Source organism: Oryzias latipes, chromosome 22 (genome assembly GCF_002234675.1).
Source record: "Oryzias latipes chromosome 22, ASM223467v1".
In the NCBI taxonomy this organism is placed as follows: Eukaryota; Metazoa; Chordata; class Actinopteri; order Beloniformes; family Adrianichthyidae; genus Oryzias; species Oryzias latipes.
Window position 1 is genome coordinate 3389733 of NC_019880.2, and position 21066 is coordinate 3410798.

At 44.5% G+C, this 21066-nt stretch overlaps 1 protein-coding gene across 6 annotated transcripts in view; it reads left to right on the top strand.

Annotated features, from left to right (window-relative positions):
- The first annotated feature begins 5528 nt into the window (after nt 1–5528).
- The window catches only part of bcl11b (B cell CLL/lymphoma 11B), a 40684-nt gene continuing 25146 nt past the window's right edge, over nt 5529–21066 (top strand). Inside the window, exons 1-3 of one of the 6 annotated variants that reach the window (XM_023951911.1) lie at nt 5529–6610; nt 7279–8017; nt 13337–13798. In XM_023951911.1, the coding sequence (XP_023807679.1) occupies nt 7963–8017; nt 13337–13798 (517 nt within the window). In that variant the 5' untranslated portion in view covers nt 5529–6610; nt 7279–7962. Of the gene's footprint in view, nt 6611–6640; nt 8018–13336; nt 13799–21066 lie in introns of those variants that run through there. The other 5 variants (XM_023951912.1, XM_023951913.1, XM_023951914.1 and 2 more) reach the window with 5 other exon arrangements.

Here is a 21066-nt window from a genome sequence, read left to right on the forward strand (position 1 = left end):
CTCACACTCCTCTTGCAAAATCAAACTTTCACCTCAAAACGGTTCAATCTGTGCTAAAAACTGAACTTTGTTGTGAAATGGTGTTGAGTTGAGAGTTGGCCTTTTGACCCGCATCCCTCATGGTCATTCCATAACCGAACACATGGTCAATAACTATGATAAGATAAAGATACTTTATTGATCCCATCTTGGGAAATTGGGTTTTTGCAGCGTCCGCATAATCTGCATAATACGGCCTGGATCTCATCAGAAATCCTTGTCCTCTGTCTGGGTCCAGGTCTTGGTGCGGGTCTGGCTCTGTTATACATCTTTGAAAAGCTGCTCAGTTGTTCCACAGCTGTCCTTATATTCACTATTTTCAAGTGCCTTCAGTTTTGTTCAGTTGTGTGTTGATGGTAACTGCTGTTTTTGGAACCTAGTTGGAGTTTTGCCTCTTTATGCCAAGATGCCACTTTTTGCATCTTGTGTGTTGTGAATGCCAACTGTGTTTTAAAAAGCGAGAATGTGTCACGTGTTCCGCAAAAGGTAGATTGGAGTTTTGCAAATTGTGTGTTGACTTCAAATTGTGTTTTAGGTTTAGACATAAGAGTGATGTTTTTGAGAAAAAGACTTAAAGTAATTGACTGGTTTGGAGAATGGTACTTAGTGTTTTAGCAATTGGGAAAAACTGTAAAATTCTGGATCGTGTTTTCATGAATCACTCTGTTGTAGGTTTGCTGATGTCTTCAGAGTTTTCCTCTGTTATTAAAGATTTGGTTAAACTGGCGCAGAGATGCTCACATCCCAAAACGGACGACGGAGGACTCCATGCTCCACCCGATAACCGCAAGGAATTTAAACAGGCCCACATCATTTGCTCTCCACCGCCGTGTTTGGCAGCTTGGTACATTCCAATCGGACCTCTCAGATTTTGTTCCTAAAGTCTTTTTGTTTGTCAGATGAGATCTTAGTAATCTACGGTAATTATGTTCCTGGTCACTCTGGCTTCTACCACAGTCCAAAACTATAATGCTCAGGTTAATTGGTGGCTCTAAAATGGCCGTAAGTGTGAATGTGAGAGCGTTTGGTTGTGTGGCCTACCTTCACCCAACAATAGCTGGGACAGGCTCCAGCAACCCCATGACCACAAAAGGCATTCTGCAGGTTCAGACGATGAATGGATGGATTTTTATCCCCGTGTCCTTTTTCACAAATAAAAGTCGTTTCTCTCCAGGCTCCCAAAAATAAAACGTGATCAGTCTTCATGTGTTTTTGATGTCATGGACTTGGACATTTCTTGCTGAGGTCTTAATGTTGGACTAAACTTGGAGTAACAACTTAAATGTTCTCTTCTGTGTTTTCTTCTTGCTTGGAGCCTCCGTTTACTTCAGAGGTTTAATTGTTCCAAAATGAAGGATTAGAAGTAGTGACCTACATGGCTTGTCTTCTCTCATCTCCTTGCGTCGTTTCGTCTTTGTCCTCTTCTGATTGACCTAGAAATATTGAAGATATCTTTCTTTTTTTCCCCCTTTTTATCCTTTCTTTTTTTTTCTTCTTTCCCCTCAGGCAGAGGGAGCATCATTCTCTATTCTCCAGGTCAGAGAGGGAACAATTAAGTGTGGGGGGCGCTCGGAGTCGCTGACAGGTGATGAATGGCCAGGCTGGCTGCAAGTGACAATATGCAGACAAGCCAGATCATTTGCAAATGGATGTGGGGAGATGGAGGGTGTGTGGGGTGGGGTGGGGTGGTGGATGGAGGCGAGTGAAGTCAGGGGCAGGAAGAAAGCTGAATGTGTGTGTGTGGATGGGGGGGTTTTAACCCTTCCTGGATCATTTTTTTTTAGCAAAAAAGAGGAGGTGGAGGTGGAAGCACCTGCCCAGCAGAGAGCCTCATTTGTTAGAGCTGATGGAAGCCTGCAGAAAACACACAGCCGGGGGGAATACACTCCGGGTAACATCGACGCACCACTGTGTTGACCATTACCCACAATCCATTCTGGCACGCTCCAAAATAGGAAACAAGAAAAATAACCACAGGACTTGGAAATGTCATTTAGTTTTATGCTTCAGATAAAAACGGTTGGAGTTTTATGTCACTGTGTTCACTCTGAGATAGGATTCTTATCAGTCGTGTTTTTTTTTGTAAGTAGTTATGATGAGCTGTTGGAACCCGTGGCCTGAGTGCATTGTGACAACCATCATCAATCCTCTTGGTTCAATCAGAAGGGCTGCAAACTCTGCTTTGTTAAAACATCACAAATGATTTTGATTTTAGGGTCTAAATAAATTCTATCAGGACTCCACACAGTTTCAAGGCTGTTGGGCTGCTTGTACTCGTTTAAGAGTTTGTTAGAGCAGCCTTGCAATAATAGAAAACAGTTTAACCAACTTTGGAGTCTTTAATGTTGGTGGCAACTAAAAAAGTAATTTATGACTCATCTTCAAAATGTTCAGAAATCTCTATGATTGAAAAATGCTTCCAAATTTGGGACCAGTTTCTTCCAAAGAGGACGGAACAAATGAGCTGTTTGAAGGAAAGGACGAGTTGGGTCATATATGGTGAGATTTGGGACAAAAAAACAAAACAAAACTCCTTCCATTAGTGATGGTGCTGAGGATAAAAACATGTCCGGATCTTCCAGCAGGACAAAGGAGGTGCTACTGAAATAAAGCATTTCAAGGTTCTGGAGTAGTCTAGCCAGTCTCTGAGCCTCAATCCAACATTGAATCTATGGAAGAAGAGTTGCCCAGCAACAACCCCAACAGCTTTAGAGGAGATCTGCATGGAAGAATGGACCAAAAATAGCAGCTACAGTGCTTGCTGAAGACCTACTGGAAACTTTTGACCTCTGTCATGACCAACCTGGGTTACATGACAAATTATTGAGGGTAACTTTTGTTGTTGGTTAAATACTTCTTTTCTGCATAATCATACACACGAATCACTGTGGATTATGATGTTTGCAGACGATATTGTGATTTGTAGTGAGGGAACAGGTGGAGAAGGATTTAGAGAGATGGAGGTTTGCCCAGAAAAGGAGAGGAATGAAGGTTCGCAGCAGCAAGACGGAGTACATGTGTGTGAATGAGAGGAGCCCAAAGGAAAAAGTGAGGTGACGGGGAGAAGAGATGAAGAAGGTGGAGGATTTTAAGCGTCTAGGGTCAACAGTCCAGAGTAATGGAGAGCGTGAAAAAGGAGTGACTTTTTTTTACATTCTGTCTTTTCTCACAGCTAAAAAATACTGAATCAACACTTCATGTTTGGTCAAGTGTGGTTTTGTCAGAAATTATATCATCAAAGTTCCTACTAGAAATGTAATGGAAGGCTAATTGAGATATTCCAAAAAGATTTGTTGTTGTTGATTGAGACGTAATGAATAACGATATGAACTGCAGACCAAAAAATCCATTTAAAGCACAATCATAACAGTTAGCTGACACGCTCCTGTACTGCATACATCTGCAGTATTTCCTGGGAGTTGCTTCATAATTACATTAGATGTTTAAAACGGAATGGGTAAGTGCCATTAAATGTTTCACAAAGTTCCAGCTCTCCTCCCAGACTCCCCTCCTTCCCTCTGGTCTTTCTCCCGGTGTGATGGCCTGTCAGGAGACGTCACTGAAAGGGCCGAGAGTTGACAAAATCATCTCGGATGAGATCTGATCCCCCCATGCGCACACTTGGCCAGGCGCTGCGGTGTGCTGACCGGTGAGCGTGAAGAGGCCCGGCGTCCGTGTCCCACCTTATCTTCATCAGACCTCCCAGGCCTGAGCCAGACTCCTCCAGACCTGCCAGCCAACACTTCCTCTGACCACATCAGGCATTACTGCGGCCCGGTCGCTCAGGTGGACACAGGCTGTGTGACATGATGGCTTTGGCACTTTGTGCTCTTTTGCCCAGCAGCCTGACTGTCAGGCCAAATCACCGAGGAGAGCAGAAGACGAGGATGAAAGGTGGAATGGGGAGACGGCAACTGGAGACAGAAATGGACCTCAGTTTAGGGAAGTATCAATAAAGGAGGAAGTGACTTGAAAAATGATCTGAACTCTATGAATTTGTGAAAAAGGTCTCTCTCTAGAGGGGTTTCATCAGGAGAACATGGAATCCACCTGAAGCAGCGGCCAGGAGAGGGCAGCGGAGTACAGCAAACCGAGCTCAGACAGAGAGACGGAGCAAAATCTGATGAAGGATTTCCATCTGTGATGGTCAAACTAATTATTTCTACAGACTGACTCCCAACAACACAAAGAACACTGAAGAAGTGTAGAACATTTTTGGGCTTGATGAAGGAAAAAGTCTTCTCAGGGATGGCAAACATGTTGAGTTGAGTTGAGTGTGGCAGGTTAATGGACAGAGGTCGGCGGCTGAAGGACAGCACCAGAACCTCCAGATTGCTTCACACAGCTTCAGTTTGTTCTCCGACGTTCTGTGGATTCTTGACAGGAGGATCAGATCAAGCTTCCACTCAAATATATTTTTTAAATCGTGCAAAAGCTTGACTGTATTTTATTTGAAGGCCCTTTCAATGGTCTTGAAATGTGTCATACATGCTGCTGCTGCTCCAAACAGTTTAGCTTTAACACCTGATTCCTTGAATGAAGTTGCTCCTGAGTAGAGACGTTCTCCTCCATCATGGTGATGGATGGGCTCAGCTCTGTCTCCTCTGCACTAACACACCAGTCAGTTGCAGCTCAACCAGATAAGCGCTGGACCTCCACTTCCCTCTGCATGTGTGTGAGGAACACGTGTGTGTTCCTCACTTTCTTCTCGATTGTTCAGTTCAGCTGTGAATTAGAATTCATGCATATTTGGACGGATTTTTGTCAAATATTTTCCAAAATCACCAAAGATGGGTCCATTGTTTCCTAATTTCTTTTTCTTTTCTTTCAAAAAGCTAGATGTGGCCGATCCTTTCTTCTCAATTGACTTTTTTTTCATTTGAAAGGACGTTTTCATCTATCATTTGTAATGAAAAGCTAATTAGCAGGGTGCCTCATTTAATAAAAATAAGAACAATGATCAATATGGACTACCGTATCGCAGCTGTAATTGTGCTGGAACAAATGTTTCTTTTTTATGACTTAAACTTTATTCATTTTAAAGACACAATTTAAACATTTCTCACAAGGACACAATGCACAATTAAGATGTAGTTCACTGTGGAAAGAAGAAGAAAACAAAACAACAACCCCATGACATTCAAAAAAACAAAGGAAAAATAGAAAAGAAATACCAAAAACAAAACCGCAAAATAAGAAAGACAAATAGATGCCAAATCTGACAATTATCCCTTATACATTTGTTGAGTTGAGATCATTTCTGGTTTCTAGAGCTTATCACGTCAAGCTAGAATGAGAAGGATTCTCTTTAAAAACAGAGGAATAAATAAATGTTCTGGGTGTGTGCAGATGTCAATGCTCCTGTGGAAGCAATAACTGTGCCCCCTTTTTAATGGACTAACCCAAACTTTGACGACTGGAATTCTGCGTTGCGTTCAATGCCTGCTGTAAATGACAAGCTGTTGCTTTACCGGAGAACGCAGCGCAGGCGGGTTTGCATGAGGCTGCCAATAGAGGGTGCTGTTGCACCGCTGGCCTGATCTTCCAGGGTCATCAAGAGAGCAGCTCAGCTGCTGTTCTTCATCACTGCTGACTGCAGGACAAAAGACAATGGGACTTTAACGGATGAAGCTGACATTAAAGGCTCGATGGCTGCGGCTGAAGGCGTGGAAACTCCATCTTTAACTTCTGTTCATGTGAAAGGATGTTCGGATCTGCTTCACATCTGATGTATCTGCGTTTTATATCAATCAGCGCCAACCCAGGTCATGACCTTTGGGCCTCCCCGCTGGTAGTGTGAAAGTGTGAAATAATTCAAGAGTTTTGTTTGGGGGCGTCTATTCCAAATCGACTAAAGCGGGTTGGTGCTCATGACCCACATTGCTGACTCCTGACAGGCAGTAAGACTGGAGTTTGCATCTCCGATTCCTGTCACGCCCTTCTCAAGGTGTGCGTCCACGCGCACGCGACACTTTCCCTCGCGTCCCCGTTAATGCGCCAGCCTGCGTGCGAACACATAAACATCAAAATCAGCGCTAACAGTTGCTGGCAAAGTGATCTTAAAACTTGGAAGGACACCTCCACGTCCCTCTGATTGGAATTTAACCGACAGGGGGGGGAGAGGGGAGGGGGGGGGTTATTTAGCATTAACATAAAAACAAACAGCCGCACATATATATGCAAATGAAGGCGGGGTGAAGCAGGGAGCCGTCCGCCATAACTCACACTGATGGCCTTTAAGTGAGAAATCACCTCCGAAAAGTAAAAGAAATGATGCACCTGTCGCCCATCTGACTGATGAGCCAATCAGGAGGCAAGGACGAGGGGCTTATCCGGATCTGTGAAGGCACGCGTGGGGCTTGAGGCGCGTGAGTGTCAGCTACATACAAACACAAAAAACCCTCAAAACCTTTTTCTTCTATCAGCGGAGGTTAGATAAAGAGGTTCCGGATCCACCACCTCTGTGACCCCAGCTCCAGCACGGAAAATGCGCGTGTGCAGCGTGTCCTCCTGCGCGTAATAACGCGGATGGATGGATGGAGGAAGAGGAGAGGGATGAAGAGGCCTCCAGGTCTGACCCCGGGTATTACCTTTTGGACATTAGGTCAAACACAAACTCTTAGTCCCCTGAACTGCGGCGCTTTGGTTTTAATGCACGTCAATCTTCTAAATAAGAACGAAAATGTTGAACTTTTGAGCGCGAGGTCACACACCTGGCGCGGTTAAACAGCCACGCGCCCTCAAAGTCTATCATGCGAATATCAAACTCATATATGTGGACTGTTACATTGCGCCAGTTGGTCAGGGCGTGCGCGAAAGGAGGCCGCAGCTGCTTCAATTCTGTTTGAAATAATTAAATTCATGTGTGCGTGCACATGCGCGTGCAAAAAGACCGTTTCATAAGTCACATTTTAAGTTTAACCACAATTGAAACAAATCTTTATATTTCTGGCTAATTTCGGCAAAAAACTCCGTAGACTGAGCGCGTGCGTAATGTCCGGCAGCATGCGGAGCGCGCGCGAACCCTTGCAGGTCGCTTTACAACGGTGAAAGTGGTGGCGCTTGCGCAGCGCTGCTTCGCAGAGGAGATGAGGGGAGACTCTGACCACTGCTGCCGCGCGCGCCACATGCCCGCGTGTTTGTGAGGGTATGTGTGTGTCAGTGTGTGTATGTGTGTGTGAAAGCTACCACTAGTCGCCCCCAGTGCTCTTCAGTCTCCACTCTCCCTTCGCTCCGCAGACTGAACGTCACGTCCGCACTTGAACTTGAGTTTTCTGCCACCAGAAGCCAAAGAGCCGCACAGAGCCGCGCGCACGCGGGGAATGCGAGACTCTGCTGCTCGCTCTAAGAGAAAAGAGGGGTGTCAGACTGTCCTCAGACCAGTGCTGGGCTTTCACTGAAGGAGGGGAAGACTGAGAGCCTCTCGACCGGCCGTCACTATCTCTGCTTCGGCGCGAGATCACAGAAGAAGCCTGGATTCTTGCCTCACCTTCTCCGCGCGGGAGCGGGCAGGTGGCCGGACAGTGGACCCGGACAGTGACTGACCACCAGGACCGCCTTCTGTGCTCCGCTCTCTGCGCTTTTTTGAGAGATGCTGTGAAAGCAGCAACGGAGCGAAGAGCCGGACTACCCTCCTCCCTCACCTCCTCTGAAGAAAGGAGGCGCGCATCCACTTTGGCACCGAGCTCCGAGCGAGCGCCCCGGCGCACAGCACTGCGCCACGGCCGGCCACTGCAGAGCGCAGCCCGTCCAGGACCAAGTACCAGCCGAGCGCAGGTCATCCCAAAGGCCGAACAGGGGCCAGCCTGGGTTGGCCAGAACATTTTGGGAACACTTTTGGCCATTCAGGAGCCACAGAAGGAGGAGGAGAGCCGAACCTTCCAGCGCCGCTCTCCGGGCGATGCCAGTGTAAATGCCAGGGCGATGTCCCGACGCAAGCAGGGGAACCCGCAGCACCTGTCCCAGAGAGAAACAACACGTGAGTAAAGCCCAACGAGTGCAGCTCAACTCTTCTTCCTCTCTTCTGACATCCTGACAAACGGGGACTTTTTTTTTTTTTTTTTTTTTTTTTAGATTTCGTTCCATTTTCGTGAGAGTGAAAATATTCAAGTCTGCAGCAGAAAGTTTAATGGATTCCCCCTCAAGGGCCAATTTCCATCTTCTTAATTTACTGACAAATGTATTGATATGCTTTCGAGCTTATCTGATCTCCTCGGTCTATAAATAACCGCTATCACCGCAGCTGATCTACTCTCGGAGTACATAGATAGAAATGCGCCGAACCGGGGGCTTCACTGTCCCGCTCCAGCTTTCAGTTTGACTTTTCAACTTAGCCGCCACCAGGAAAGGAACACTTTAACCCAACAATAGAACACTTTTGTTTTATTTCACTTAATTTTGGAAATGTTTGGATCGTTTTACGCATCACAAAATTGTCTGCTTTTCATTTTTAAATTAACTTAAAAATTATAGAATTTCACCTAAAGTTTTAGAGTTGCTTGTTTGTCAAAAGATAAAAATAATACGGTCAGATTTAAAACGAACGGGGCCCGGAGTCTTGCCCCGTCCCGGTTCTTCCCCTGCTCGTGTCAGGTTTCGCGGCGCGGCGCAAAGAGTCAGTTTTTCCGGGCATAAAAATGATACACCTTTTGGGTCGTTTCGAACAACTCTCCCGGCGTGGGGGAGAACAGATCACGTGTCAGAAAGTGGCCAATTTGTTAAATGATATTTTATTTTACACAGTTTAAAAAAAAGCGGAGAAAATTTGCCTTTTTTTCTTTTCTCTCAGGTTCTCTCTGATCTCAGGTTAGCTTTTTGGTGATTTCATGTTTAAACACGTTGAGAGCCTCATCATAAATGCAGCTTTCTGAACACCACGTGGGGAGCTTGCGTCTGGCGCAAACTTCATCCCCTACGGCCTCGGTGCCTGGCAGTGGCGCGCGCAGGGTCTCAAGTCTCCGCTTTGTGGCCCCTGCAGCCTGGACAGGTGAGAAGATGGAGGCCCGTGCGCGCGTCCTGTTTTCACAATTTATGAATAAAAAGAATCTACCTGATTCTCACGCCTTGTGCACGAAAAAACAAAATAAAGAAAACAAAACAAAAACTCACCGCTCTGAATATTTGTGTTGACAAACACACACAAATGCAAATAAACTCGTGTGAAACTCTCTCACTGAAATCTCCATAATTCTTCTTGAGCTGTCAGCCGATAAAAATCCATCAGAGCTGCGTGTTCATGCGCAGTAGCTGAAATGTGAAATTGCTGAAAATGATGCATCTCCAAAAAATAATCTAAACACAAATTCCAGGTTGAGTGTTTTTGTTCTACAGCTGAGCAGGAAGGGTTTAAATCAGGTTTCACTTTTCACGCCCAAGGCTGCAGCTTTTTCTCAGACTGGTGTTGATTTTTCTACAATAACTGAAGAATTCCGAGTTGGAGTCTGGGAGGAAATGCTTCGCGCTCTTTATGGAGACTGAGTGTTGATTTACTGAGTTTCTGGATGCCACTTCTCCTCTATTTTTGTTTTCAAACCCAAATAAAAAAAAGCCAACAAGAGAAAAGAGCTTTCTAAAAGTCGAGTGTAGTTTAGTTCAGAAAGCTCCATCTCAGTTCTGGTGAGTTTGCGCGCCTGTCAGCGCCGCCACAAGGACGCAGCTGACAGCCGAGGGCGCAAACCTCTGCTTCTGGCTCTCTGCACGGGGCAGGACGACCGTTTCCGCTGCAGCCACGTGCACAACCGCGCGCAAGAGGGTTGCTTCGACTTGAACTTGACAGACGCTTCCCGCCTGTGCTTGTGGGGCGCAGAAACACGCACTGACCCCCTCACTCCTCTTTCGCAGGCGATGTGCCCTTCAGGTGCCTCTGAGCAACGCATGACTGGCCCTCGTGCGCCAGAACGCAATTCACTTTTTTATGTTTATTAAGTTAAATTAATTTTATTGTTTTCATTTAGGTGCAGCCATGCGTGTGTTCATGAACGCGCAGCAAAGGTTCACAGATCCTTATAAGCATGCCTGAACTCATTTGGCCGATCAGCAGGCTGCCCACACGCGCACGCGCTCTGGTGCAGTCTGCATACCAGAGGAGAGGGTTTTTTTCGGCAGAGGCTTTTCCTGGGCTCTCTGCTGCCGCTGCTAGGGGGCGCTGTCAGGCTGGCAGCAATGGTGTTTGTTAATCAGATGATATCAGCGCGCGGGGGGGGGGGCCGCTGGCCTGTCTGACAGCAGCTGCACTTCACGGTCTGCCTGCTTATTTACAGCGAAAACTGTCAGAACAACGCACGTGCAAGTTCACATTCTCCTCATCCCATTGAGGGTTAAGACTTGATCTGATGTGTGAGGGTTCGGTTCAGCACCGTCTGTTGGGGAGCTGAGAAAACCTGAAGGAGACTTTGGTGAAACAGTTGAAAATTCTGTCTTTTCGGCCGTTGACAGGAGGCAAGGAATCAGGAGAGATGAGAAGTTTGCAGCAACAAATGCAAACAGAGTTCACAAGAAAAAGGGCAAGTGTTTGATAAAAGTAAAAAATTCTCTGCTGAAAGTTTATGCAGAAAAATGAAAAAAATCCATTGTGCGTGTGTGCAGATCTATGTTTGGCTGGGATGCTGCAGGTGTGTCAAGTTTACCCACCAACTTTTTATCTCGGTTTGTCTGCAAAAGATAAAATGGTGTCTGACACATGCATCTGCGCATAAACACAGCAGCATCTCTGCTCCTCGTTTTTCTGCACCTATGAACATCTGTTTCTGTTGAATCGCACCTTTCCTGACCTAAAGCCGCAGCCAACACAGAAGCTGACCTTCCACCAGCTTCTCCTCTGAGAGTGTTGACTTCAACGATTCCCCTCATCCGTTGATGACTTACTCTCCATTTGGTTTCAATTAGTATTTCTTTTCTTTATCTTCTACAAAAATGTTTGAAAATCTGTTGATTCCTTTGTGTGGTTTTCATGTTTTCCTTGAATTTGATTCATTTTTTTTTAGCTCTCTTGCTAAATCTAGAAACACAGTTCTCCTAAAAATCCGATAAATGTGTTTGCGGCTTTGATCTGTTAAAATCAAGTTAAGTTTTTGAATTAATGGAAACACTACTGATGCTGCAGCAACAGAGCATTAGCCTCTTTCACATTTCACATGTGCCACAACTAGAAGCGTCTCGTCGTTCAGGATCGTCTGCGGCGGTTCATCCTGTTCAGGTAAAATCTGCAGCAGGAAGTAGAAAAAGGGCCTAACCAGGAGGAGAACATTTTCTTTTTATATGCGCTCATGATTTATATTTTTTTGTTCTTGATCTGCTCCTGCAGGCTGAAATCCTGTTAGCACCGTTGCCTGACTCACACGAACCTTATTAGGTAAATGAGGCCAGAGCGTAGCCTCCTCCACAGCAGCTGCCATTTGCATACAAACTGTCGGCTGTGTGACGTGCAGCAAACACGGGCAAACAAACTCAAACCAGAAGTATGCTCGGCTTTTCACCTCAGACGCTCGGAGTTTCCTTACTAAAGTTTAGAGATGCTCGGAATGTGCACCTCAGTGGCACTTTGGTGGAATTTGATTTGATTTATTTCAAGCATTGTCGTCAAAGCAATAAAGATTTTACACTTATTTATCAAACGAATTACAGAAATGTTGAAATGCAAAGTTTAAAAAGACAAAAAATAAAACAAAACAAAAAAGTCACTTATATCACATTTGCTTAATTAAATATAGAGATAATTAACTAAAGTTAAGTAGAGCTTGATCTACTGCTTGAACAGGAGCGGGAAGAAGCGAACTTATATAATCTCACCCCTACTGAGTTCATTCATTTGATAGTTTTACAGTTTTTGAGATCCGGTTCTGATCAAATAAGATTCTCTTCAAGTAACAAAATGCAGTGCTTATAGATGATTGAATATCTTCAGAAAACACTCATTCACAATTTAAAGCAGATGTAGTTGCTGATCAGTGTGAGGCACACACACATGCACACACAGCCAATAGTCGGTTGTTTGTTGTCATACTATTACTACCATGTTAGATAAAAACGGTTTTGTGGTTTGTGTGTGGACTGTTGGGTTTGTTCCAGGTCAGCTCACTAGTTTCTAACGTTTGTTAGCGGGACGGCGCTGCACACGGACAGATGGCTGCAGCCTGCAGGCCTTGCATGCACAAACACTGCCGTGCACAAGCGTGCACTGGCGAGGAACACGGGCCAAGCTCGTTACACACGGTGCACGTTCTGCAGCGTTGTGGGCTGACGGTGCTCTGATGTTGCACACCTGCTCATACACACACACACACACACACACACGCACACACACACACACACACACACACACACACACACACACACACACACACACACACACACACACACACACACACACACACGCACACACACTTCCTGCAACCAAACACAGAAACTGACGGAGGGTTTGCACTTCCACTGGCCTGCGTTGTGTTTTTTCAGCTGGAATTTTCAAATGCAGGAGATCTCTGAAGACAGTCTCCGGCTTTAGTGACCACCTGTGTGGTCCGGAGCAGGTGAACGGCTGATGCATTGAACCCACCTCTGCGATAAACGGCATGCTTTTTTCTCATGACATGAGCTCTTCTTTCAGAAATGGAAATGAATCTGACGGAGCACGATGACAGAAATTTGTTTGTTTCAATATTTGAGTTCAAGTTTTATTTGCAGTCGAGATTCAGTGCAGTGAAAACACAAAGCAAAGGTTTTCAAAACGACTTTAAGAAATGATCGCCGCTGTGGCAGCAGCTCAAACTGCCCCCAACTCTGACTCAGAATCTGAATTGTTAAGTTTCATAAATTTGGGGATTCGATTTTATCAGCTGATGACCGGTTTCTGAACCAAGAGTGTCCTGTTTGGTCCTGGTTGACTCTGCAGATTCTTACGCTTCTTGTCTTTATAGCCTCTTTGTGAGATGAGGCTCACATGAAACCGCCAAACCGAGCCACAACTGTCAGAATTCAACCAGTTTGGGCCCATATGTTGTTTCAGTGCTTGTGACCAAAACGCTGTGAAGCTTTGAGCACATGTGTGGAGCATGCGACACTCGCTCAGGTCCAACAGGTGAGACAAGGGGGGGAGGCAGGGTGCTCCTCATGAGAAGGACTGCCTTTTATAAGACAGCGAGGGTATTTGTGAGGAAGAGCGCTCACTCTGTGAAGTTTAGATCAGCTGTGGTTAGAGATGCAGCATCTGACGTCATTCGGGGCAAAGGCTTCTGGGAAAAGTGGGGTTGTTAATGTCTGCGTTAACACTTGTCGTCTTTTTTCCCGTTTATTTTTCATTCAGCGGAGGTCGAGCGTGCAGATGGCGTTCTGCTCTCAGACACTCCACCCCCAAACCCGTTCGGCCTTCTCCCTCTCCACCCGTTGGACCCCGGCTTGGCCCACGCGCTGCCGCCTGGCCTCCACGCCGACCACGACCTGCTGACCTGCGGCCAGTGCCAGATGACCTTCCCGCTGGGTGACATCCTCCTCTTCATCGAGCACAAGAAGAAGCAGTGCCAGACGCCGCTGCTGCCCAACGGCTGCTATGACAAGATGAATGACCGAGGAGGAGGAGGTGGCCTGCAGAGCCTTCATCACTACGCCCAGCGGGGGGAGCTAAAGAAGGTGGTGGAGCCGGTGGAGATTGGCATCCAGGTGACGCCGGAGGAAGAGGAGGCGGTGGGAGGAGGAAGGCAAAGAGCTGAAAGACGAGAGAAGACGCCTACAAGAGGAATTTGCCCCAAGCAGGAGAGCTCAATGACAGGTAGGCGTCACCCCCCCCCCCCCCTGTTCCTTCTGAGATGCTCACATCTGCTCAGTCAGACTGAAAATAAGGTCATCCGCTCAGAAAAACACAAACTTCTGCAGAGAAGCTCTTCAACAGGAGTTTGAAGACAAATATTTTCTCTCTCTTCTACCTCCGTCATGCTGAATTTCAGATATTTGCTCTTTCTGTCACTTTTTAAGGTTGTTTCTGTGTCCAGATTTCTGACTATCTATGTTTTCACCTTTCACCTGGTTTTTCGATTGACCTCCTCAGTCATGCTTTTTCAAATTAAGATTCTTTCTGTTTCTGAGAGTCTCTAAAAAGCTTTTTTTAATTTAAAGTAATTAATAATTCGATATGTAAAATAAAAATCTCACTTTTTCCTTTCAAAATCTGAAAAAATACAAAATATTTGGAAAATAACTTAACAAAAATGTATATGAGATGTTACGGGCTGTTTTTAGAGTAAACCGTTTATAACTGAAATGAGCAGCTGAGGCGTCCAGTTTTCATAAGGACGTCCCGCAGGCTGCAGGAGACTGAAGTCCAATCATTAAAGGAGGAAGAGATGGGGGGGGGGGGTACATAGAGCTATAAACCCCCTCAAGGACTCGCCGAGTTGAAACAAACGTTACGAAACGTGACGGAGAGATTCACCCCCGACTTTCATGCAGAAATCCAGCCTAAGCCATCTGCTTAAAAAGGTGAAAAGCTCATTAAAATTCAAATAAGCAAAGCCAGGGACGAAAACACAGAGAGGGGAGAAGGAGAAGTCAGAGGGATTAAAAAGAGGAGAGTTTGTCTCCTTTCAGACGGCTAAAGGAGGCGGTTCAGCTGAGAGGAGCACCAGCAGTTATCTCTGAAAGCAGCCTGCGATGAAAACTTTGCAGAGCTGGAAATCTGCAGCGGGAGGTCAGCGTCAAACCGCAGGAGGCCAAATCAGACGCGACAGACACGTCCATTCAGAGTTGTGGCAGCTTCTGCAGACGGCCTTTAGATTTCCCAACACTTCCCACATGATCCAAAGTAAAAGATCATGTCGGTCGGGGGACACGGTTGAACAAAGATCCCAAAAACTCACAGAAAGATTGCACTAAAAAAAAAAGAGGAAAACAAAACACTAAGCTCCTATGATCTCTTGTGAGGGTTAGAAAGTCACTCTAATGTTTGAAGACCTTGTAAAATACCAGAAGGACGAATAAACACATACGGTTTATTTTCAGTTTATGAGGTGAGGATTGAAAAAGAAGGTGGATGTTTCAGCTGCTGGACTTCTGACTCCACACACAGATGCTACAGCTTTGGTGCTTTAGCTGATTTCAGTTTTGGCTTTGAAACATTTGTCAGAATAAACGTGGTCTTTATCAGGGTCTACTGAAGCTGCGTGACACACTGGATAAAAAGCTCCTTAGTGCACATCCTTCTCAGCCAAATCTGCCAAAACTTTTATGGGAATCTAAGGCTAACTTTTCTTTTTCAGAATTTCTTGTGTCTTTAAGCTGTACAACTCATTTTAAGTCTTCTTGTTCAGCATTAAGTCCATCTGAAGATGACCTGGACTCAAAAGGAATAAAATACTTTTACTTTATCTTTAAAGGATTACAAAAAAGTCTGGATCTTGATGGAGAAAAGGAGAAACGCTCTGACTTTTTCACAGAACATAAGTCCGGTTTCAGGTCCAGCTAAAAACTAAAAGGCTGACTTTGTTTCTAAAGTGAATGTTGTGAGTAACGTTTGCTTGTGTGGTTAAAAACTGACACCACACACTCCGCATCGCCACCAAACTGGAGTTTGAGTCTACAGGACTCGTCTGCGAAGGCCTCATTCTGTCAGCCGAAGACTCACTTTTACCGCCTGTTTCTGGTGTGAGTCCCAAAGCGGCGTGTCGGTGCAGGTCGGCCCCTCTGAGCGTGTCGGCCTGCGGTTTGGCCTCCTCTGGAAACACGGTGTTGGGGCCTGACTTCATCCATATTTGATGATGCTGCTCAGGCTGTGCTGCTGCGGACGGAGCAGCAGAGACGCACACTCTGTGATTCAATCCCAGCCTCTTGCTAATTGACCACGTCATTAAGTTGGCATTATTCATATTTATGTGCATAAACATATATTTTCCCCCCTTCGCCCAAATGCTGGCAATCTATCTAACTGCAATCCTCGCGTGAAATCAAGCGCACATGAGCGGCATTGGAAGCCTTGAAATTGTAATTGCACAATATTTCTTTATAACAGAAAGTGCAATAATTTTCACATTAAAAGCAAAAACATTAGCGACTCAATTGGACGTGCACTGCGGCAACTGTAAACTCTATTGCTCCAATAACATTTTATGTTTTGAGATTACCCTCAGTTTTTCACAATTTCCTTATGAAATATGTCCAACGAGCACCTTATTAACACGAGCGGGGGACGCGGCGCTTTATTAATCAAGACGGAGTTTAATTTGCCGAGAACACGCTTAGCTCCGCTCGTGATCGCCGGGGGACCGAAGGCGTGCAGGGCAACGCTTTTCTCCGTTACACCTTCCATCAGCTCACAGCTCCACTGACGACAACGCTTTGTAATTGGCTCCCAGCAGGTCCGGCTCCTTCTGCCGGCTCAGGCTTTTGCACTTTGTGGTGCTGTGCACAAACACATACTCCCACAGACACACACCTTTACACAGGAATCATGTGAGGTTTTTTTTGTTTTTTAGGCTCTAAATTGGACTGCTCTGCCAGTTCTGCTCAGGCAGAAGTGAGGCAGCCTTTTTCTGGGGGCCTGTCAGGTGGCACAGGACACACGGCCCAGTGTGGCATTGTGATGAACGCTCCTTCCTCACTGAAGCTTCTGTCTCAAACCGTTTCAGCGAAATCAGAACAAGCACATGCAGCGAAGTTGAGCTTGAACAAATGAGAGAGAGCTAGCAGTAAACACATTTACAAGAATTCACTGACGTATAGAGACTTTCAGAAAACTAATTCTGATGAGGAAATCTTTTGATCTGAAATTGATCGTTGCAACTCTCCAGGAATCTAATCGTACATATTTTCCTTTCAAATCACTTACTTTTTCCTGAAAAGAAATCCTATTCTAATTAGAAACAAAGATTTTTTAAAGGCAATCTGAGAATACTTTGTAGCTTCTCAGTATAGCTAAGAAAACTTCATTGATGGACTCAGGAAGAGAGCATGAGTGGAGTAGAAAGACCCACTGTTGGCTAATAATTGCATTTCTGAGTATTTCTTTATTCAAATTGTTGAGTATAAGGAGAAGATTAAAAAAAAAGGCGTTTGAAAATGAGTGTAAAAAAATTACGGTGGGTGGGCCACAAGCTCCCTGCTCTGAGGGGAAGATGGGATGGGCTTGCTCCACACCAGCAGTCCCACCCACAGTTTTGAGGCAAATTTCTAATGAACTCCTGCTGCTCTCCAGAAACTGTCTTAGAACGGTGCTTTTCAACCAGTGCGCCGCAGCACACTAGTGTGCCACGGGAGATGGTCAGGTGTGCCGTGGGAAATTACCCTCATTCACTGATCTAAAAACATTTACCATCTCCAGGATATCACCTCTGTGTTCATCCAAACAGGCCCTGATAAAACACTGAGTAGTCAGGAATATGAATATAAACACATTTTTATGTGTTTATTTGACTCTATTAAAGACATTTAGATAAGAATGACGCGGTTTAGCCGTAGCTTAAGCTCTGATTTCGGGAAAGGCCTGCCCCTTTAACTGTCTCCACCAAATATTCTTGGAGGCTTAAGCATACGTCATCAATCTGACCAATCAGAAGTGGTTAAAGTCTTCACTTCCTTGTTTCAATTCTGCTCCTAAAGTCTCTCAGTTCCAACAAAAAGACCAGCTAAAGCTCGTCTTTAGCGGTGTATCTTTCTACAGAATCTGGTGTCAGACCGTGGAACAAGTGAACAAAACAATGAAGCTCAGAGAAACCAGTCTGCCGTTTGCGTCAGTTTTTTTTGCACTACATCTCCCATGATGCATTGGGTTAAAGTGACAGCATCTCTGCGCTACAATGAGTCTTCCCTGTTAAACGTCTTGAAACCACAACGAACACACATCAGTTTTTAAATCTTCTTGATGAAATCAGAAATCAGAAATTTTTGTGACTTTTTTTGTAAAATTTATCAAAAATATTGTGATCAAAATGAATCACTAGTTAGAAAGAGTATAGTTGTTTTTTGTGAGGTTACATAAAATTTTATGTAAACAAACTGGAGGAAGAAACAACTAACAGGGTAAAATTTCAAATAATATAGTTGAAAAATATTACTGAAAACTAACTTAACTTTTATTTCATCTTTTAGAAAAAAACAGCTGCAGCTTCCAGCTTTTTCTGCCACAATTATCACAAAAATGCACGTGAGATTGCAGAGGGACTGTAGATCAATGCAGACTGAGTTTCTCCTTTTTTACACTTTGGATGCTGGTGTGCAGCGGGAATTATATCCAGGAGAAAGTGTGCCGTGGCTCAAAAAAGGTTGAAAAACACTGTCTTAGAAAACTACAGGTTTTATGATTTAGGGCTAAAAAGGTCCGAATCATAATTAAAAGACCACTGGAAACGCTTTGAAAATCCGTTTTTTTTTATCAGTTATCAAAGAATCTGTGCTTCCTTAAGTTTTTGCATTGTGATGTTTTTTTTTTTATTTTATTTTAGATTCTATAGACATCTCTTAACCCTTGTGATATCTTAGATGACCCCACCCTTACATTGACGTGTTCTCCCTACCATGACAAAGGTGGATAAAGGTGGAAAGATTTCATGTAATGCATGGACACCAGTGAAGATCACAAATCATTGAAGAAAAAAGGTTCAGAGCACTGTCTAGTGGGTCTAGATGACCCAACTCCCAACGTTAAAGTGCCTAGGATAGCACAAGGGTTAGAAGTGGCGTTGAACCAAAGAGTTAGAGGTTTTATGGCCAACAGAGTTCTTTTAAAGTTATCGACCGTGTTCTGCCCGGCTCTGCAGTTCTTCTTACTGAGTTTGATGAGCTCATTAGAGTTGCCTGCGGGTCTAAGCTTTCCATATTCCCAGGCAGCATGGGGCCAAGCAGTAGTGGAATGGAGAGTTTTTTTGTTTTTGTTTTTACCTGAAGGCTTATATGCTGCACATTTATCGGTAAAGGGTGCGTAAACCCAGCTGACGCGGCGCCCACAGCCTCCAGAACCTCGTCAGCCTGCTTTCGTTCAGACATTTGACCGAGTCCAGAAGAGCAAACGCCAGGCAGAAAGGCCTCTTTTTCTGTAGCTTCTTCTTCCTCAGTTGACTTCATCTCTTTCTTACAGTCAGTTTCTTTTTCACACCATCTTTAAGTCATGTTGAGGAAACCAAATAGCAAGACAAAACCTTAAAGACTGGATGCAGCATTTTAGGTAGAGACAATCAGTGAGTTTATTTGGAGTGAATCTAATGTGTATGTGTGACACAAAGTCACACCTATAAATGATGACAGGCCGCTGTGGCGTCAGCCTAAAACACTTACCATATGCTTATTTATCTTCCAAACGAAGCTGCACAAACAACGAGCAGTGCTGAAGTGTGTGTTTGATATAACTGCCTATGCTTTGGAGGCATTACGGCGCCTGGCACTCTTGTTTTTTTTCTTTTTTTCTTGTTGTTTCAATAAAGCTTGAGGCCTCTCGGATGCAGCGACGGCTTTTTTGAAGTGGTAATTACTCTGGTTTGTTTCGCTGCTCTCTCTCTATCTCCCCCCTCCAGTCTGGCTATACCTCTCTCGCCCTCTGTGTGAAGTATTTGTGAGTTTGTTGCAAGCTTTGCAGGGTGTGGATGCACATGCACGCTCTCCTGAACCGCTGTCAGGCTGTAGTGTCTTAAGCAGTCAACTTCCTGTTGATTTGTACTCGTGTAAGACTTGAGCATGGCGGCTCCTTTTGCTAAAAAAAATGTTTTATTTGAACAAAAATGTATCTTCTGTCTTCAGGATTACCTCCGATTCACCAACGATTAGATGGTGGCTAAGCTCTGTTAACGTCAGAAAACATCCTTCCATTTGGTTTGACAAAATGAAACAGCTTCTAAACACGAAGAAGGAATGAAAAGAAGACAGGGGGGGGGACACAGCTGCCATCGCGGTTCCTGTTGGTTGGTCTGAGACTCAGCTTGTCACTGAAAAAGCTGCAGATGAGCTGCATTTCAGGATTTGGACAAACCATCTGTACACTCGTTCAAATCGGAAATACCTGCCATCTCCTGAAGGGACGCTAACGGGGGAAAATCCCATTTATGTTTCTGATTATCAGAGATTTACTCTTTCCAATGATTTACCTCAGTTTTAATAGTTGCAAAACATCTGACTTTTAGAAATAATTCCCGTAATGTAATAATAAAAGGAACATCAGTCTCCTGCTGATTTGAAAATTGAGTTTTTTATTTTTCCTTTAAATTATTTTTTTGGTTTATTAGAGATGATGCAAAAAAATGGGATGAAACAAATCAATCATCTTATAAAAAGGACATCAGCTTTAGTTTGTAAAACTGACAGACAGCTCAAAGAATATATATAAAAAGGGGATTTAAAAAAACAAATTAACAAATGTTAATGTCAGCAGGCTTCTTGCAAGAATAATCAAATAAATCAATCAATTTAAAGTCTAAAGATGCGAGTTTCGATCTGGGGAGGCTTTAAAGCCTCACACGATAACACAATATCGTCGTGGTTACCCTATTTTTTTGGGTTTTTTTCTAATGTGCAGAGTTTGCAGAGAACCACAGTTTGTTTGTCTCCCTGTTACAGACATTTTCTCATCTTCGCTTTGCGTTTGCAGAAACAGCAGCAAACATTTAGCTTCGGCAAAAAAAAAAAGGCCAATCTTCATTTCTGCCGTAATTATCACTATCACTAGGAGCTCGCTCTGTTAAATGCTGACTGACGAGTCAAACATTTTTAAATATTTGCAAACGTTTTGAAAATCTTCAGCTGCTCATGATATTTAAAAGGTGAGCAGCAGGAAGCTAAATGAAACGTCCAACATCATATTATGGTATGCCATCATTAAAAAACAAAAGAAAATGGGTTTGATGGACCAGATGCTCAACTGGTTTGAGTTCTTTAACAGAACCAGGGGAATTTCCTGGCTCCAAGTTGGTGTTGTGGTCGTCCATGCAGAAAACAAAACCCATTAGAACAAAGATTTTGCTAAGAGAGGGTTCCTGATACCAAGATGGCGCCTTAAGCCGGAAGCACAGTCCGCTGGGCTGTGGAGTTCTCTGTTTTGCCGTCTTCTCATCCCTCCATCCACCT